Raw genomic sequence first — 14,627 nt, 5'->3', positions numbered from 1 at the left:
CTTCCCCCCATTCAGATCGGACGTTTTGACTGAAAGCTCCTGAATGCAGATTGATTTTCCTGCCCAGACGGTAATAACTTGCGGGACGTTTTACAGCCGCGCGTCCTTCCCTCTCCTCCCGTTTCTCCATCCAGCAGCAGCGGCAGCGCGTCGCGGCTGTGCGTAAAAACCAACCAACCCCCTCCCCCGCCTCCCCTCCCCTCGCCCAAAACCCCCTCTCCAGACCCGGCTGTGAACGGGACCAGCATCCTCGCAGTACTTTTTCTCCCTTGTTTTACTTTATTTTCCACTTCTCGGCTACCGGCGCCATGGATGTGTGTAAGGGCCGCCTGCTGGGGATCTCCGTGGCCGTTGCGCACGGTATTTTCTCCGGTTCCCTGAACATCCTGCTGAAGTTCCTCATCAGCAACTACAACTTCAACTTCCTCACCCTGATCCAGTTCCTGACCAGCAGCACCGCGGCGCTCAGCCTGGAGACCCTCCGGCGGCTGGGGAAGGTGGAGATCCCCCCCTTCAGCCTGCAGCTGACCAAGGTAAAAAATAATGGGAATATTTTGGATTGAAGCAGTGTATTCTAGTGATTCCCAAACCGGGGTGCCTCCTTATTTTGAAAAGTAGTGTGTTTATCTTAAGTGATGTTGGGACTTTTTAACCTGCATCTGGCCATGTAAAAACAGGCTAAAATAATGGCTAAAAAGTCTAAAAAGTCAAGTTTCAGTGGTTCCCAAACTGCGGTCCTGGAACTTCCAGCGGTCCTTGTTTTGGAAAGTAGTTTCAAAATACATTTTATACACATTATGTATCATTAAATATTTTCCAGGTATTATTTACACACTAATGAAAGTTGAATTATTTTGTTACAATTACTAAATGAGTTAAAAATGACAGCTTTGTTTTCCGTTATTATCATTAGAAAGTTTATAGTGATGTTCTTCCTTTGCAAGGAACCTGCAACTGGGCATGTAAAAACAGGCTGAAAATAATAGAATTATTCTATTATTCAGATTTCGGGCTATCTGTTTCAGTGACTCAGTGACTCTCAAACTGAATTTTTATTCTGCATCTGACCAGTAAAGTGACCTGTGCCAAAAAAGGGTGAAACGTTCTCAAGCTGACACATATCAGTACATCAGTGCATCAATATACGTTAATGTAAGGTGCACAGTTAATGTTCTGGGTATGAATGACTGAAAATTGGATAGAAATTCACACATTTGGTTTTAACATTTTTTGTCTTTCAGTGGAATCATATGGTGATGACATGGTGATTTTGGGATATCTTGATTCATGACACACAATTCTGCTGTCTGAACTGCTGATAACAAGCGATTTTTATTTAAAAACTGTTTGATATCACACCTGACATTACCATTCAGTTCAATGGGATGAACATTAGTTTAATTATTTAACATATCGATATCGAAATGGTTATGGTGGGAGCTGCCCAGTAAAACCACCGTCTTCCACTGGAACAACTGGTTTGAATTTGGTTGAACAACTGGTTTGAATTGAACTCAAAAGCACCTAAATGTTAATTACTGAGAGAGAAGGTTCATCCCTGGTAAACCTTGGTAAAACTGCCTGTTGGCATTTTCCAGCTGGTGATTGGCTGACTGATTGATGGACTGATTGATTGATTGATTGAATGAACGATTGACTGGCTAACTGACTGACTGACGGATTGGCTGACTGATTAACTGTCTGCATAACTGATACAATTCATTAACTTTATTGGCAGGACTGTTTATCAGAAACAATATTTCCAAAGCACTTTACAAAATGTCATTTGTCAAAAACCAACACAGTCGTACTGAGATGATGAATGATTTGGTTTGAAAACATGCAGTATACAATAGTCCATCATCATCAGGCCATCATACAGGAAGGACAGGGCTGTATTTCCTGTTACACTGCGAAAAATACAAAGATGTGAAAAATAACCCCAAAATGGAAGAAAAAGACGATGAATTTTACATCAGTGAAGGTTCAATGATTCAGAGCCTCTAGGGAGAAAAAAACAAACCAGGTTTCAAGCTGCCAAAACCTGAGAGAAGCTGGAGGAAGAGCGAACCAAGCACATTCAATTCATTATATATTTCAGCATGTTCAGTGGTCATTATCTTGTTTTTGATAAATAATCAAATTGAAATGTGCTGTGTCTTCAGTGGTTGAAGTTCCACTGGTAAGTTATATTCAGAGCCCTTTATTATCTGTGTCTTGTTGTCTTGATGTTGTTGTACAGCTGCTTTAGCTTCAGATGAGTCTCTCCAGTTGATCACACTGTGAGAAACGTTGGGCCTCACTTCACTTTGGGGCGTTGCTGCCTTGCGGTATTTAAATACTTAAACCAATCAGAACGATGAGTCACAGTGTGCCGCCAGATTAGCTGAGCTGGTAAACAATGTTATGTATCTTAGCACAGTGGTTCTCAATGTGGGGTCCAGGGACCACCAGGTGTCCTTGAGGGGGATCCAGGGAGTCCCAAGCAAATTGTTTATGTGAATTGTTCATCTTCAGCATTATTTCATTTACAAGAAGTTAACACAATTAGAGGATGTAGAAGAATGACTGTTTTATTCTCAGATTTGGGTTTGAGAGACAAAATCTGATCAAATGGGGGTCCGTGGCCCTAATGTGGACTGAGTTTGGAGTCCTTGATGTGAAAAAGGTTGAGAATCACTGATTTAAACTGTATTTCAAGACACAGGATGACCTAAGCCAAATAAGTTTTTACACTTTTCATTGGATGATCCACTTAACTATTGGAGCCATTAGAGTTTGGCGGTATCATCATACATTTTGTTCATCAGTGGCACTTCATCATGTAGCGCGTGATTGTTATCGGTTGTCAGGTGCAAACTTGATCTTGTTAATGTTTTAAGAAGTAATGTTCAATATTCCATAACACAAGTGTTGTGCTTGGGTCATTTAAACCAGTGGTTCTTAACCACCAGGGGTCCTTGAGGGGGTTCCAGGGGGTCCCAAGCAAATTGATGAAATGCTCATCTTCAGCATTATTTCATTTACAAGTAGTTAACACAATTAGAGGATGTAGAAGAATGACTGTTTTATTCTCAGATTTGGGTTTGAGAGACAAAATCTCATCAAATGGGGGTCCGTGGCCCTAATGTGGACTGAATTTGGGGTCGTTGATGTGAAAAAGGTTGAGAATCATCCACAGCAATCCCAATCAGATTTTCTTGATGCAACGTAGATGAGAGCATGCTCCGCCATTTTTCGTTCAGCGACCAACATTCCTGGCAGTGTCCCTGGATGATAATTAGAGTCATTATTAACACCAAGCTGCGTGGCAGTGATACAAGGTTTTGCACATTCGTGGATCTGGTTCTCCATGAGTGCAGCCAACAGAGAAACAACGATGAGTATTGGGTTCTCCCACCATGCCTTTTGTTTCTTCACCACCAACGGAGCTGAGTCTGATAAAGACTGAAAAGGATGAAATCAACTTCTCCTCCGATAAAGAGGTTTGCCTTCAGTGTTGTTATTTGTTCCCTCAAATTCTGAAGGAGCAGAAGATCTGGCTTCATCGATACAGCTAACGCCGCCATTGTTGTTTACGTTCCTGCCGTGTTGCCCCTCGCTTACGTTGCCCCTCTCAGATCAGCCTCAGAAACTGTGATTGGACCGTCCACTTTGAGGCCGGACCCGCCTTATTCCTGTCCACCTATCAGGGAGGGAGGTCAGATGTTTGTCACAGTGTGATCAATCTGGCTGATTATCAATATGCGTTCTTGTGTCCTCCATGACATGTTTTAAGTAATATCCAACTGCCGAGGCGCGCTTCCAAACAAAAGAACGACAAGATGGAGGATGGATAGAAAACCCAGAAGTCTCCTTGCCAAACTCAAAATATCGAGGATGCATCGGATGGAGACTTGACCGACGAGAAGAATTGAAAGCCCCAACATTCATTGCAGTAACGGTGAGCAGTGCTGCAGTCTACAGTACAGAGCCGGTTAACAGCTGGGAAAATTAACAGCTGTGTCATCTCAAACTGTAAGGAAGCCACTCTGTTCACTTTCATGAGAAGATCGTTCTCCCCGAGACGACTTGGGAAGAACTTTCTCCACAAGGACACAAGTATCGACCTGGCGTTCTTGGGTTTGACACTCAGACTGTTTGGCTTGTGAAGCTACAACTGGTTTGGAAATGTGAAGAAAAAATCACCATCTCACAAACAAATCAGATAAAAACACACATACATATATACAGTAGTCACTTTATTAGGTTCAAGCAGGTTCAAGCAGCTCACTTCTCCAGATAGTAAGTCACATATACCGTATTTCCTCTAATATTGGCCCGGACCTTTATTTACCTCAACTGCAGAGGGTACCAGGCCTTTAATGGAAGCAGGCTTATATTAGAGAAAGGCCTTTATTTCTAATTCCCTCTGTTTGATAAGTATATTTGCTCATATTTTAGTACGAAGCCTCCTTGTTTTCTGATCTGCTTCTGTTGGGGTTCGTTAGGTAGCCGTTTTTTTGTTACTGCGATGCATTATCGATAATTACGGTAATCGACTACGGCACGCTCCAGAGACTTCCGCCGGCCGAGCCGTCTTGTGGCATACTGCCATCTTGTGGCACTTGTACGTTACTACAAACTACAGTTACATTATATAACAGGCACCAGGAGTTTACTGGTATCCACTGTTGTTTTTTCCTTTGTTTTTTTCCCCGGCCTTTATTTGTTTGTGTCGACCACCGCCATTATCGGAGACCTGGCTTTTAATTGACTACCGGCCACTATTAGAGGAAATATGGTAAATTAAGTATATGTATAAAACCTGCAAACAGGGACGAGAGGTTCAGTTACTGTTCGAATAAATGTTAGAATTGTCGATTTAAGTGACAATTTGAACCTGGCATGATCGTTGGTCCCAAACGCACCAGTTCTAGCAGCTCAGAAACTGCCGACCTCCTGGGATTTTCTACACTACAGTGTCTAGAGTTTGCTGATAAAAGCGCGTCAAACACGACAAATCCAGTCAGCAGCAGTCCTGAGCATAAGCCAAGTCAAGTCAGCTTTATTTGTATCGCCCTTGATCAAAGTTACAGTCTCAAAGGGCTTCACAACACCCACATTATGGAACAATTAATGAAAACGACGCCCCACAACCTTAGACCCACACTGGGAACAAGGAAAAACTCCTTTTTGGTACCTGACACCACACACACAGCTTTGAATGGACCTCAAGACACAAAATAAAACACTGGGAAGTGGAGAATATGGGACCTTTAAGGGTATGGTTAGACCAGTGGTTCTCAACGTGGGGTCCGGGTACCACCAGGGGCCCTTGAGGGGGTTCCAGGGGGTCCCCAGCAAATTGATGAATTCAGCGTTATTTCATTTGAAGTTTAAGAAGTTTAGAGAATGTAGAAGAATGACTGTTTTGATCATAGTTTCACTGTTATCTCTCTACCTACAATACAGATAGTCATGGAATCCTGGACTATATCTTATCTAACAAAAAAACATATTCTCAGATTTAGGTCCAAGAGACAAAATCTCATCAAATGGGGGTCCGTGGCCCTAATGTGGACTAAACTAGGGGTCCTTGATATGGAAAAGGTTGAGAACCACTGGGTTAGACGTAACTAAAACAACTTGATTAAGGCTGTGCCACCTTCATGGAACCCGTTTTATGCTGGGAAAACAGAATCCTAACACTTTTTAAAAAAAATTTGGTGTTAAAAAGTCGTGTTTCATTTCATTGTATTTGTGTGAAATCAGGTTTAATTGATCAGACCGGCTGACGTGCACATTGATCTTCTTCCTTCCCTCTCTGTGTGTGTGTGTGTGTGTGTGTGTGTGTGTGTGAGCAGGAGTTTGGCAGTGTGTGTATCCTGTCCACGCTGCAGTCCACCCTGACCCTGTGGTCCCTGCGGGGCCTCAGCCTGCCCATGTACGTGGTGTTCAAGCGCTGCCTGCCCCTCTTCACGCTCAGCATCGGCGTGTGCGTGCTGCGGAACGGCGTCCCGTCCGCCGGGGTCATCACCGCCGTGCTCATCACCACCGGGGGGGCCGCAATGGCCGGTGAACACACACACACACACACACACACACACACACACAAATATGCTGTCTCTCTCTTGCGCTCTACCTGTCTCTCTCTCTTTCATTCTTTTCCCTTGTCTCTCGCTCACTTAATTTTTCTCGATTTCTCGCTTTTTTACTATTTTCTCTCTGTCTCTTTAGTCTCTCTCTCTTTCTCTGTCTCTTTCTCTCTGTTTAACTTTCTCCCTCCCTCTCTCATTTCCTTTCTTTCTCCCCCTCCTTTCCTCTGTCTCTCTCTCTTTGTCTCTCTCTCTCCCTCCTTTCCCCCTTTCCTCTCTCTCTCTTTCTCTCTATTGCTCAATGTCTCTCCCTCTCCATTTCTCTCTCTCTCTCTCCCTCCCTTCCTCTTTTTTTACTTTCTCTCTATCTGTCTCTCTCTCTTTCATTCTTTTCCCTTGTCTCTCGCTCACTTAATTTTTCTCGATTTCTCGCTTTTTTACTATTTTCTCTCTGTCTCTTTAGTCTCTCTCTCTTTCTCTGTCTCTTTCTCCTCTCTGTCTCTTTCTCTCTGTTTAACTTTCTCCCTCCCTCCCTCCCTCCCTCTCTCATTTCCTCTTTCTTTCTCTCCCTCTTTTCCTCTGTCTCTCTTTCTCCCTCCTTTCCCCCTTTCCCCTCTCTCTCTCTTTCTCTCTATTGCTCAATGTCTCTCCCTCTCCATTTCTCTTTCTCTCTCTCTCTCTCTCCCTTCCTCTTTTTTTGCTTTCTCTCTACCTGTCTCTCTCTCTTTCATTATTTTCCCTTGTCTCTCGCTCACTTAATTTTTCTCAATTTCTCTATTTTTTACTCTTTTCTCTCTTTATCTCTCTCTGTCACTTTAGTCTCTCTTTTTTAATCCTCTATCTCTCTCTCTTTCTCTCTTTCTCCTCTCTGTCTCTTTCTCTCTGTTTAACTTTCAACCTCCCTCTCTCTCTCATTTCCTTTCTTTCATATTTCTCTCCCTTTCCTCTCTCTCTCTCTCTCTCTCTCTCTATTTTCTCTCTATTGCTCAATCTCTATTTCTCTCCCTCCCTCTTTTTTTTTTACTTTCTCTCTATCTGTCTCTCTCTCTTTCATTCTTTCCCTGTCTCTCGCTCACTCAATTTTTCTCGATTTCTCTCTTTTTTACTCTTTTCTCTCTTCATCTCTGTCACTTTTAGTCTCTCTCTTTTTCATCCTCTATCTCTCTCTCTGTCTTTCTCTGTCTCTTTCTCCTCTCTGTCTCTTTCTCTCTGTTTAACTTTCTCTCTCCCTCTCTCATTTCCTTTTCATTTTCATTTCATTTTCTATACAAGCCCAGTTTCACAGTGTTTCTGGTTCTATATAGACTTGTTTTTAATATTTCTTTACCTTTTGGATCCTATAAAGACCCTTCAAGCATCTTTCCCAGCAGTAAATTCTCAGTAAATTTTTTCCCAATGATCCTGAAAATCATGAGCAACACCTACAGTCAATAATTCATTTCCTGACATAATCTCCGTTCTGTCATAAATCTTTGCCTTTTCCCCTGTGAAATAGTAAATATGTGCAGCTTCTAGGCTTCTTCCAATGATTAATCAAGTAAGATAACGTTAAAATAGAAAAGGAAAATCATCATTTAAACACCATTTTGTTTACGGCTGAAAAAGTGGATCACAAGTCGTTTTTTTCGAGCCAAAGCGGCTGAGAAGCGCTACATTAGCCAAAACACTTAAACACTTGATTGTAATTGGTGTCACCCTAATGTAGAATGGAGTTTTTAATGTTTGGTGTGGGTGTTGAACCTTTCTGTTCATTATCTGGAAGTACTTATCTGCACACACACACACACACACACACACACACACACAAACACACACACACGTACAAGCTCTTTCCCAGTTCCTTGGAGGCTGTGATGTATTTGTTCTATCTCTTGTTCTTATTATCTGTTGTTTTATGTCTTGTTTTTATCTGCTGTTTTATGTCTTCTGTTTTCTGTGAAGCACTTTGTGACCTGTTTGTTTAAAGTAATTAACGTCTTCAAGGGGATTATGGCATTTATGCAGCAATTACCAAATCTTGTGTAGTGATGGAAGTGTTTTAGTGGACATGCATGAGAATAAAACATAGGTAGCTCTGGATCCTACGAGAGTTTTCAGAATTGCACCAATTGGCCTGAGGGGGGCGCCACAGAGTTTGTTTAATTACGTTTAAGTAGTCCGTCTCAACAGAATTCAATAGACCTGGTTAAGTTCTGTGCTGTTTTGACTGGAATTTGACTGATAATTTCACCGCTGATAAATTTGCTTGATTTTATATTTAGATAATATGCGCTTGTTAGCTAGCTAACCATAGCATCTGGTCAGCTAACCATTACTGACTTCTTGTTAACACATCTGACACACATCTCCACACTAGCTATCTAGGTAGCTAGTGTTAGTCGTGGCTAGTAGTCAGATGTGGTCATTCACACTAGGGCTGAACAATTAATCGAAATTTTATCGAAATCGCAATATGGCCTACTGCAATTTTCAAATCGCAGGAGGTGCAATATTTGTTAAAGGTGAAATGTGTCAAAATACCATTTTAAATGAAATATTGTCGTGCTGCAGAGATGTCCTGGCCTACACATCATATTCTACAGACTTAAGAAAACATCTTTGTTTGGTACAGATCCCCGCAAAAAATCACACCATAATCATTTTAATACGTTTTTCAATGAAAATGAGAATAATGATGTAAAAATTATCATTCCCTCTAATATCGCAAATCATATCGCAATTGCAATATCAGTCAAAATAATCGCAATTAGATATTTTTTCAAAATCGTTCTAATTAAAAATCGGCTCTAATTCACACTTCAAATTTCACTTCAAATTTAGACAAAAATTACCAAATTTTAAGAAATATTCTAAATCGTCACGAAATATCAGCGGTTTTGATCCAAAGTACATCAGCATTGGCCTGATCCAAAAGCTCATAGGTAACCGGTCAAATCTTATTGGATATTTGACTAGCCAGAAACTGAAACTGTGAAGTTATATTTAGCTTGTTGTGTATTTTCAGCAGTGTGGGTGTGAGCAGCTTGGTTTGTTTCTGTCTTAGTCTGTATGTGTTTCCAGCCTACATACACACTCAGCACAGGATTAACTCCCTCCTTTCTCCCTCCTCTTTCATTCTTCCACTTAATTCTTTTCCCTTCCCACATTCAAACACCCGCGCCTTCTCTCTCTTTCTCTCTCTCCTTTTTCTTTTCCCTCTCTTTTTTTTTTTTACCTCGCTTTCCCTCCCTCTCTCTCTCTATCCCACCTCTTTCCGTCTCTTTCGTCATCTTTCCCTCTTTCTCATGGAGCTTTCTCAACTCTTTTTCGCTCTCTCAATCTTTCTCCACGCCTCTTCCTTCGCTTCTCCCTCCCTCTCGTTCTCTATATACACAAAATTTCTCTTTTCACTTTCCTTCTTCTTTCTCTCGTTACCTTGCCTCACACCTCTCTCCTCTTTCTCCCTCCCTCCTCCCTCTTTTACTTGTGATTTGATTACATACACAAACACACATACTTTCTCTCTTTCCTCCCTCTCTCCCTCATTATGTTTTCAGGTTGTCCATCCGTCCCATTCTCATGAACGCGATATCTCAGGAACGCCTGGAGAGAATTTCTTCAAATTTGGCACAAACGTCCACTTGGACTCAAGGATGAACTGATTAGATTTTGGTGGTCAAAGGTCAAAGGTCAAAGGTCACTGTGACCTCACAAAAGCCGTTTTTGGCCATAACTCAAGAATTCATACACTAATTATGACAAAATTTCACACAAATGTCTAATAGGATAAAATGATGAAGTGATGACATTTTATATCCAAAAGTTCAAAGGTCAACTTCACTGTGACATCATAATGTTTTGCTTACCACTGTAGCTGAGAAAACGATCTTGGGTCATTCTACAAAAACGGTGGAAGTGCTGTCACTTACTTTTGCAGACACCAAAATCCTTTAAGTTGACCTAATAATCACATTAATTATATATGTTCAATAAATAAAGACTGTCCCTGCAATGATAAAACAAAGTTTATTGGCGGAGGCATACAACTGTGAGGTGGTTATTTCTAGTCTTTCTTACCTCTTTGCCTAATTTTTTCTCTTCATCTCTCTTCCTCGTCTCTCTTTTACTCCTCATTTGACTCTCCCTCCTCTACATACACAAACACACACACACACACACACACACACACACACACACTTTCTCTCTTTCCTCCCTTTCTCCCCTCCTTTTCTAACCCTCTACTCTCCTCTGTTTTTCTCTCTCTCCGTCCCCGCCAGGTGCCGGTGATCTGACCGGCGACCCGTTTGGTTATGTCACCGGGGTTTTGGCGGTGATCATCCACGCCTCCTACCTGGTTCTGATCCAGAAAACCAGTCTGGACAGCGGCCACGGCCCGCTCACCGCCCAGTACGCCATCGCCATCATGGCCTCGCCGGTAAGGAGCGTGAAGCAAGGCACTAACACTGTTCTGGGGGTTAGGGGTTCAATTCCCATTTGGATTCAAATGGCCACCAAATGCTGTCTGTTTCCAAAGTTTCAATTCTGTGTTTTTCTTCTTTTTTCAATCATTCTTTGGCGCTTTTTTCTCATCATTTCTACCTTTCTTTTTCTCTTTCTGTCTCTACATCTTTCTTTCTGTCTCTCTACTCTCTCATTTCTTTTTCCTTGTTTCTTTGTCTGTCTCCCTTTCTCTTGTCCTTCTCTCTTCATGTCTTTCCCTTTCTCTTTTATTTCTCTCTTCATGTCTCTCTCTTTTGCTGTCTCTAACTCTTCTTTGTCTATCTTTCTCCTTTCTCTCTTTTCCTGTCTCTAACTTTCTTTTCTCTCTCTCCATGTCTTTCTCTCTCTACCTCTCTCTTTCCCTCTCTTGCTGTCTTTTTTCTCCATCTCTTTCCCGCCCATGCTCTTTCTTTCTCTGTCTCTCTACCTGTTTCTCTCTTTTTTCTTCTCTCTGTCTTCTTTTTCTCTCTACCTCTCTCCTCTTTCCCCTCTCTCCCCATATATCTCTCTATTCTCATTCCCTCTATCTCCATGTTTCGCGCTCTCTCTCTCTCTCTCTCTCTCTCTCTCTCTCTACCTCCTTACCTTTCTCTTTTTTCCTTCTCTTTTCCTCTGTCTCTACCTCTTTCTCTTTTCCTTCTCTCTTCATGTCTTTCCTTTTCCCTTTTACTTCTCTCTTCATGTCTCTCTCTTTTGCTCTGTCTCTACCTCTTCTTTGTCTATCTTTCTCTTTTCTCTCTTTTCCTGTCTCTAACTCTTTCTTTTCTTCTCTCCATGTCTTCTTTCTCTCTCTACCTCTCTCTTTCCCCTCTCTCCCCATATATCTCTACCTCACTTTCTCATTCCCTCTATCTCCATGTGTTTCTCTCTTTCCACCTCTCTCTTTCTCTCTACCTCCTTACCTTTCTCTTTTTTCCTTCTCTTTTCCTCTTTGTCTCTCTACCTCTTTCTCTCTCAATGTCTTTCTCTCTCTCTACCGCTCTCTTTCCCTCTCTTGCTGTCTTTTTTCTCCATCTCTTTCCCGCCCATGCTCTCTCTTTCTCTGTCTCTCTACCTGTTTCTCTCTTTTTTCTTCTCTCCATGTCTTCTTTTTCTCTCTACCTCTCTCCTCTCTCTTTCCCTCTCTCCCTATATATCTCTACCTCACTTTCTCATTCCCTCTATCTCCATGTGTTTCTCTCTTTCTATCTCTCTCTTTCTCTCTACCTCCTTATGTTTCTCTTTTTTCCTGTCTTTTTCCCTTTGTCTCTACCTCTTTCTCTCTCATTGTCTTTCTCTCTCTCTACCTCTCTCTTGCTTGCTTGCTCTGTCTTTTTTCTCCATCTCTTTCCCACCCCCTCTCTCTTTCTCTATCTCTCTACCTGTCTCTACCTCCTTATCTTTTTCTTTCTCTTTTCCTCTTTGGCTCTCTACCTCTTTCTCTCTCTCAATGTCTCTCTCTCTACCTCTCTTTCCCTCTCTTGCTGTCTTTTTCTCATCTCTCTTTCTTTGTCTCTCTACCTGGTTCTCTCTTTCCGTCTCTCTCCATGTCTCTCTACCTCTCTCTTTCCCTCTCTTGCTGTCTTTTTTCTCCATCTCTTTCCCGCCCCCTCTCTCTTTCTCTCTCTCTACCTTTCTCTTCTCTCTTTTTTCTTCTCTCATGTCTTCTTTTTCTCTCTACCTCTCTCTTTCCCTCTCTCCCCATATATCTCTACCTCACTTTCTCATTCCCTCTATCTCCATGTGTTTCTCTCTTTCTTTCTCTCTACCTCCTTACCTTTCTCTTTTTTCCTTCTCTTTTCCTCTTTGTCTCTCTACCTCTTTCTCTCTCTCAATGTCTTTCTCTACCTCTCTCTTTCCCTCTCTTGCTGTCTTTTTCTCCATCTCTCTTTCTGTGTTTCTCTACCTGTTTCTCTTTTTCCATCTCTCTCCATGTCTCTCTTTCTCTCTCTTTCCCTCTCTCTCTGTCTCCACCCTCCCCCCCCCCCCCTTCCCCCACCCACCCACAGGTGCTGCTGGTGTGCGCCTTGATCTCCATGGACGCGGTGAACATGTGGTCGTACGAGGGCTGGCACAACCCCAACATCACGGGGATCTTCGTGGTCTGCATCGCCATCGGCTGCGCCATGAACTTCACCACGCTGCACTGCACCTACATCAACTCCGCCGTCACCACCAGCTTCGTGGGCGTGGTCAAGAGCATCGCCACCATCACCGTGGGCATGCTGGCCTTCAGCGACGTGGAGCCCACCCGCCTGTTCATCGGCGGCGTGGTGGTCAACACGGTGGGCTCCATCACCTACTGCGTGGTCAAGTACTTCGAGACCAAGAAGAAGAGCATGTACCAGGACCTGGAGGAGGCCGGGAAGGACGGCTCGCCGCCCGGGGAGCCTTACCGGGAGAAACCCCCGCCTCTGAACGGCGCCGGGCCCGGTGGCGACGCCGAGGTTCAATCTGGGCAACCGGAGAAAGAGGGAGTGACCGGAGGCGAGGGGGAGGAGGCGCAGACCGGCTTGGCTAACGGAGAGTTGTGGACGGGAGATGGAGGAGAAGGAGAAGGAGGAGGAGGAGGAGAAGGAGGAGGAGGAGGAGTGAACCCCAAGTTCATGACGGACAAGGAGGCGGTGGAGATGCAGAGGGAGCACCTCCACAGGGAGAGCGCCCCCTCCGGCCAGGCGGTCAGTGACAGCTACGTCGGCGTGTGGAGGTCCGTCAGGCACCTGCAGTTCATGAAGAAAGACACTTTGCTCGATAACATGGAGCAGCAGAGTCCCTAATAAGAGCAGGAGAGAGAACTGGAAAGACACTAGAAAACAGAAGAGAGAGCGAGGGAGAGAGGGAGGGAATTAAAGGTGGAGCGTATGGGAGGGGCAGAAAAACCCCTGAGGAGAGAGAGGAGAGGAGAGGAGATGGGTTGAATAAAAACACAAACACCTGGAGGCAGAGGACGACAGACTGAGGCTCTGTGTCCGTCGGGAACCTCTGTCAGATGCTCACGGGAAGCACTGGTCATGGCTGCTGCTGTTGCTATGAGACTATCGAGAAGCCTCTTTGAAGCTCTGCGCTCTTTTTTTTGCTAAAAAAAAAGTTCAAACATTTTCAACGTGCAGCAGCGAACTCTTTCCTTTGTTAATGAAGAGGGGTAAAAAAAAGAGGAGAAAAAAAAGGAGGTTCCCGGAGGAGATAGACAGAAAGACAGTGGAGGGCAAAAAACTAGACGAAAAACTGAATGAAAACTTTTGGGAGAAGCTGCCTGTGAGTGATAACTTACTGTATGCCTTGTCTCCTCCAGCTCTGTCTCTAAGCCATGGCATGGTATGATTAGGTTTGGTTTGCATTTCCATTGATTAGCAAGGTCTTGAAAAAAAATGAGTATATTATCGGTCGAGTCAGAGGACAGCAAAACAAACGGCAAAGTTTCAGGTTTGTTATTCCTCTCCTAATTACTTTTGTGAAACAGATAGACATTTAAAGACTCCATGAAATAGCATCTTTATGTAGGGGCGGGATCATTCAAAAGTGTAAACCAATGGAATATCAGTCAGGGAGAGAAAGGTGGTTTTATTTGATGGGAGGGGAGGCGGGGCAAAAATCTGTCATGGTTTTATTGGTTGGAATTTATAGTTACGCCTCCTGGTGCAGAATGAGGTCATTAAAGATGCTCCAGTTTTCCAGGAAGTAAAAGTAATTCAGAGTTCATTTCATGGGGACTTTAATAACTGTCAAACTGTTAAAACAGAAACCAGAAGGAAGCTGTTAATCCTGCATGTCGGAGCTCACAGACAGACTTTATCCAGGTTTGGACAGGTTGCGAAAGGTGATTGGCTCAACTGTCGTCCAATCGAATTTGGCCTAATTTTGAGACTTAGTTTGGAGACCCTGTCAGGCCGTGGCATGGCTAGACCCAGGCCAGAGGAGACAAGGCGTTACTGTTAATGTAGGATTGTTTTAATGCAACTATACCTCCTGCTCCGACTTTAGAGGCGGACTCAGCAAAGTTGTGATGGAAAATGTAAATCGACTAGTGATTACTCCCCAGGCAAAGCCCCCCTAAACAAGAGTCGGGATCCTGAGTATTTTTGGAAACATATC

General features: G+C 43.3%; 1 protein-coding gene across 2 annotated transcripts; it reads left to right on the top strand.

Moving 5' to 3' along the window:
* The first annotated feature begins 308 nt into the window (after positions 1–308).
* On the top strand, positions 309–13,312 carry slc35d3 (solute carrier family 35 member D3). 2 transcript variants are annotated; one of them, XM_071527696.1, is made up of 5 exons: positions 309–533; positions 5,847–6,057; positions 10,334–10,491; positions 12,545–13,051; positions 13,139–13,312. In XM_071527696.1, the coding sequence occupies exons 1-5, from the start codon at positions 309–311 to the stop codon at positions 13,310–13,312; spliced, it is 1,275 nt and encodes a 424-aa protein (XP_071383797.1). The 2 variants fall into 2 exon arrangements, with proteins under 2 accessions (XP_071383797.1, XP_071383788.1); XM_071527687.1 differs by having other exon boundaries at positions 12,545–13,312.
* The last annotated feature ends 1,315 nt before the right edge of the window (positions 13,313–14,627 follow it).

This window comes from Centroberyx affinis, unplaced genomic scaffold (genome assembly GCF_046629955.1).
Source record: "Centroberyx affinis isolate AG114_WGS23_722 - 3 ecotype Tasmania unplaced genomic scaffold, CSIRO-AGI_Caff_v1 ptg000115l_1, whole genome shotgun sequence".
Classification (NCBI taxonomy): Eukaryota; Metazoa; Chordata; class Actinopteri; order Beryciformes; family Berycidae; genus Centroberyx; species Centroberyx affinis.
This window is presented reverse-complemented; position numbering and strand designations above follow the sequence as displayed.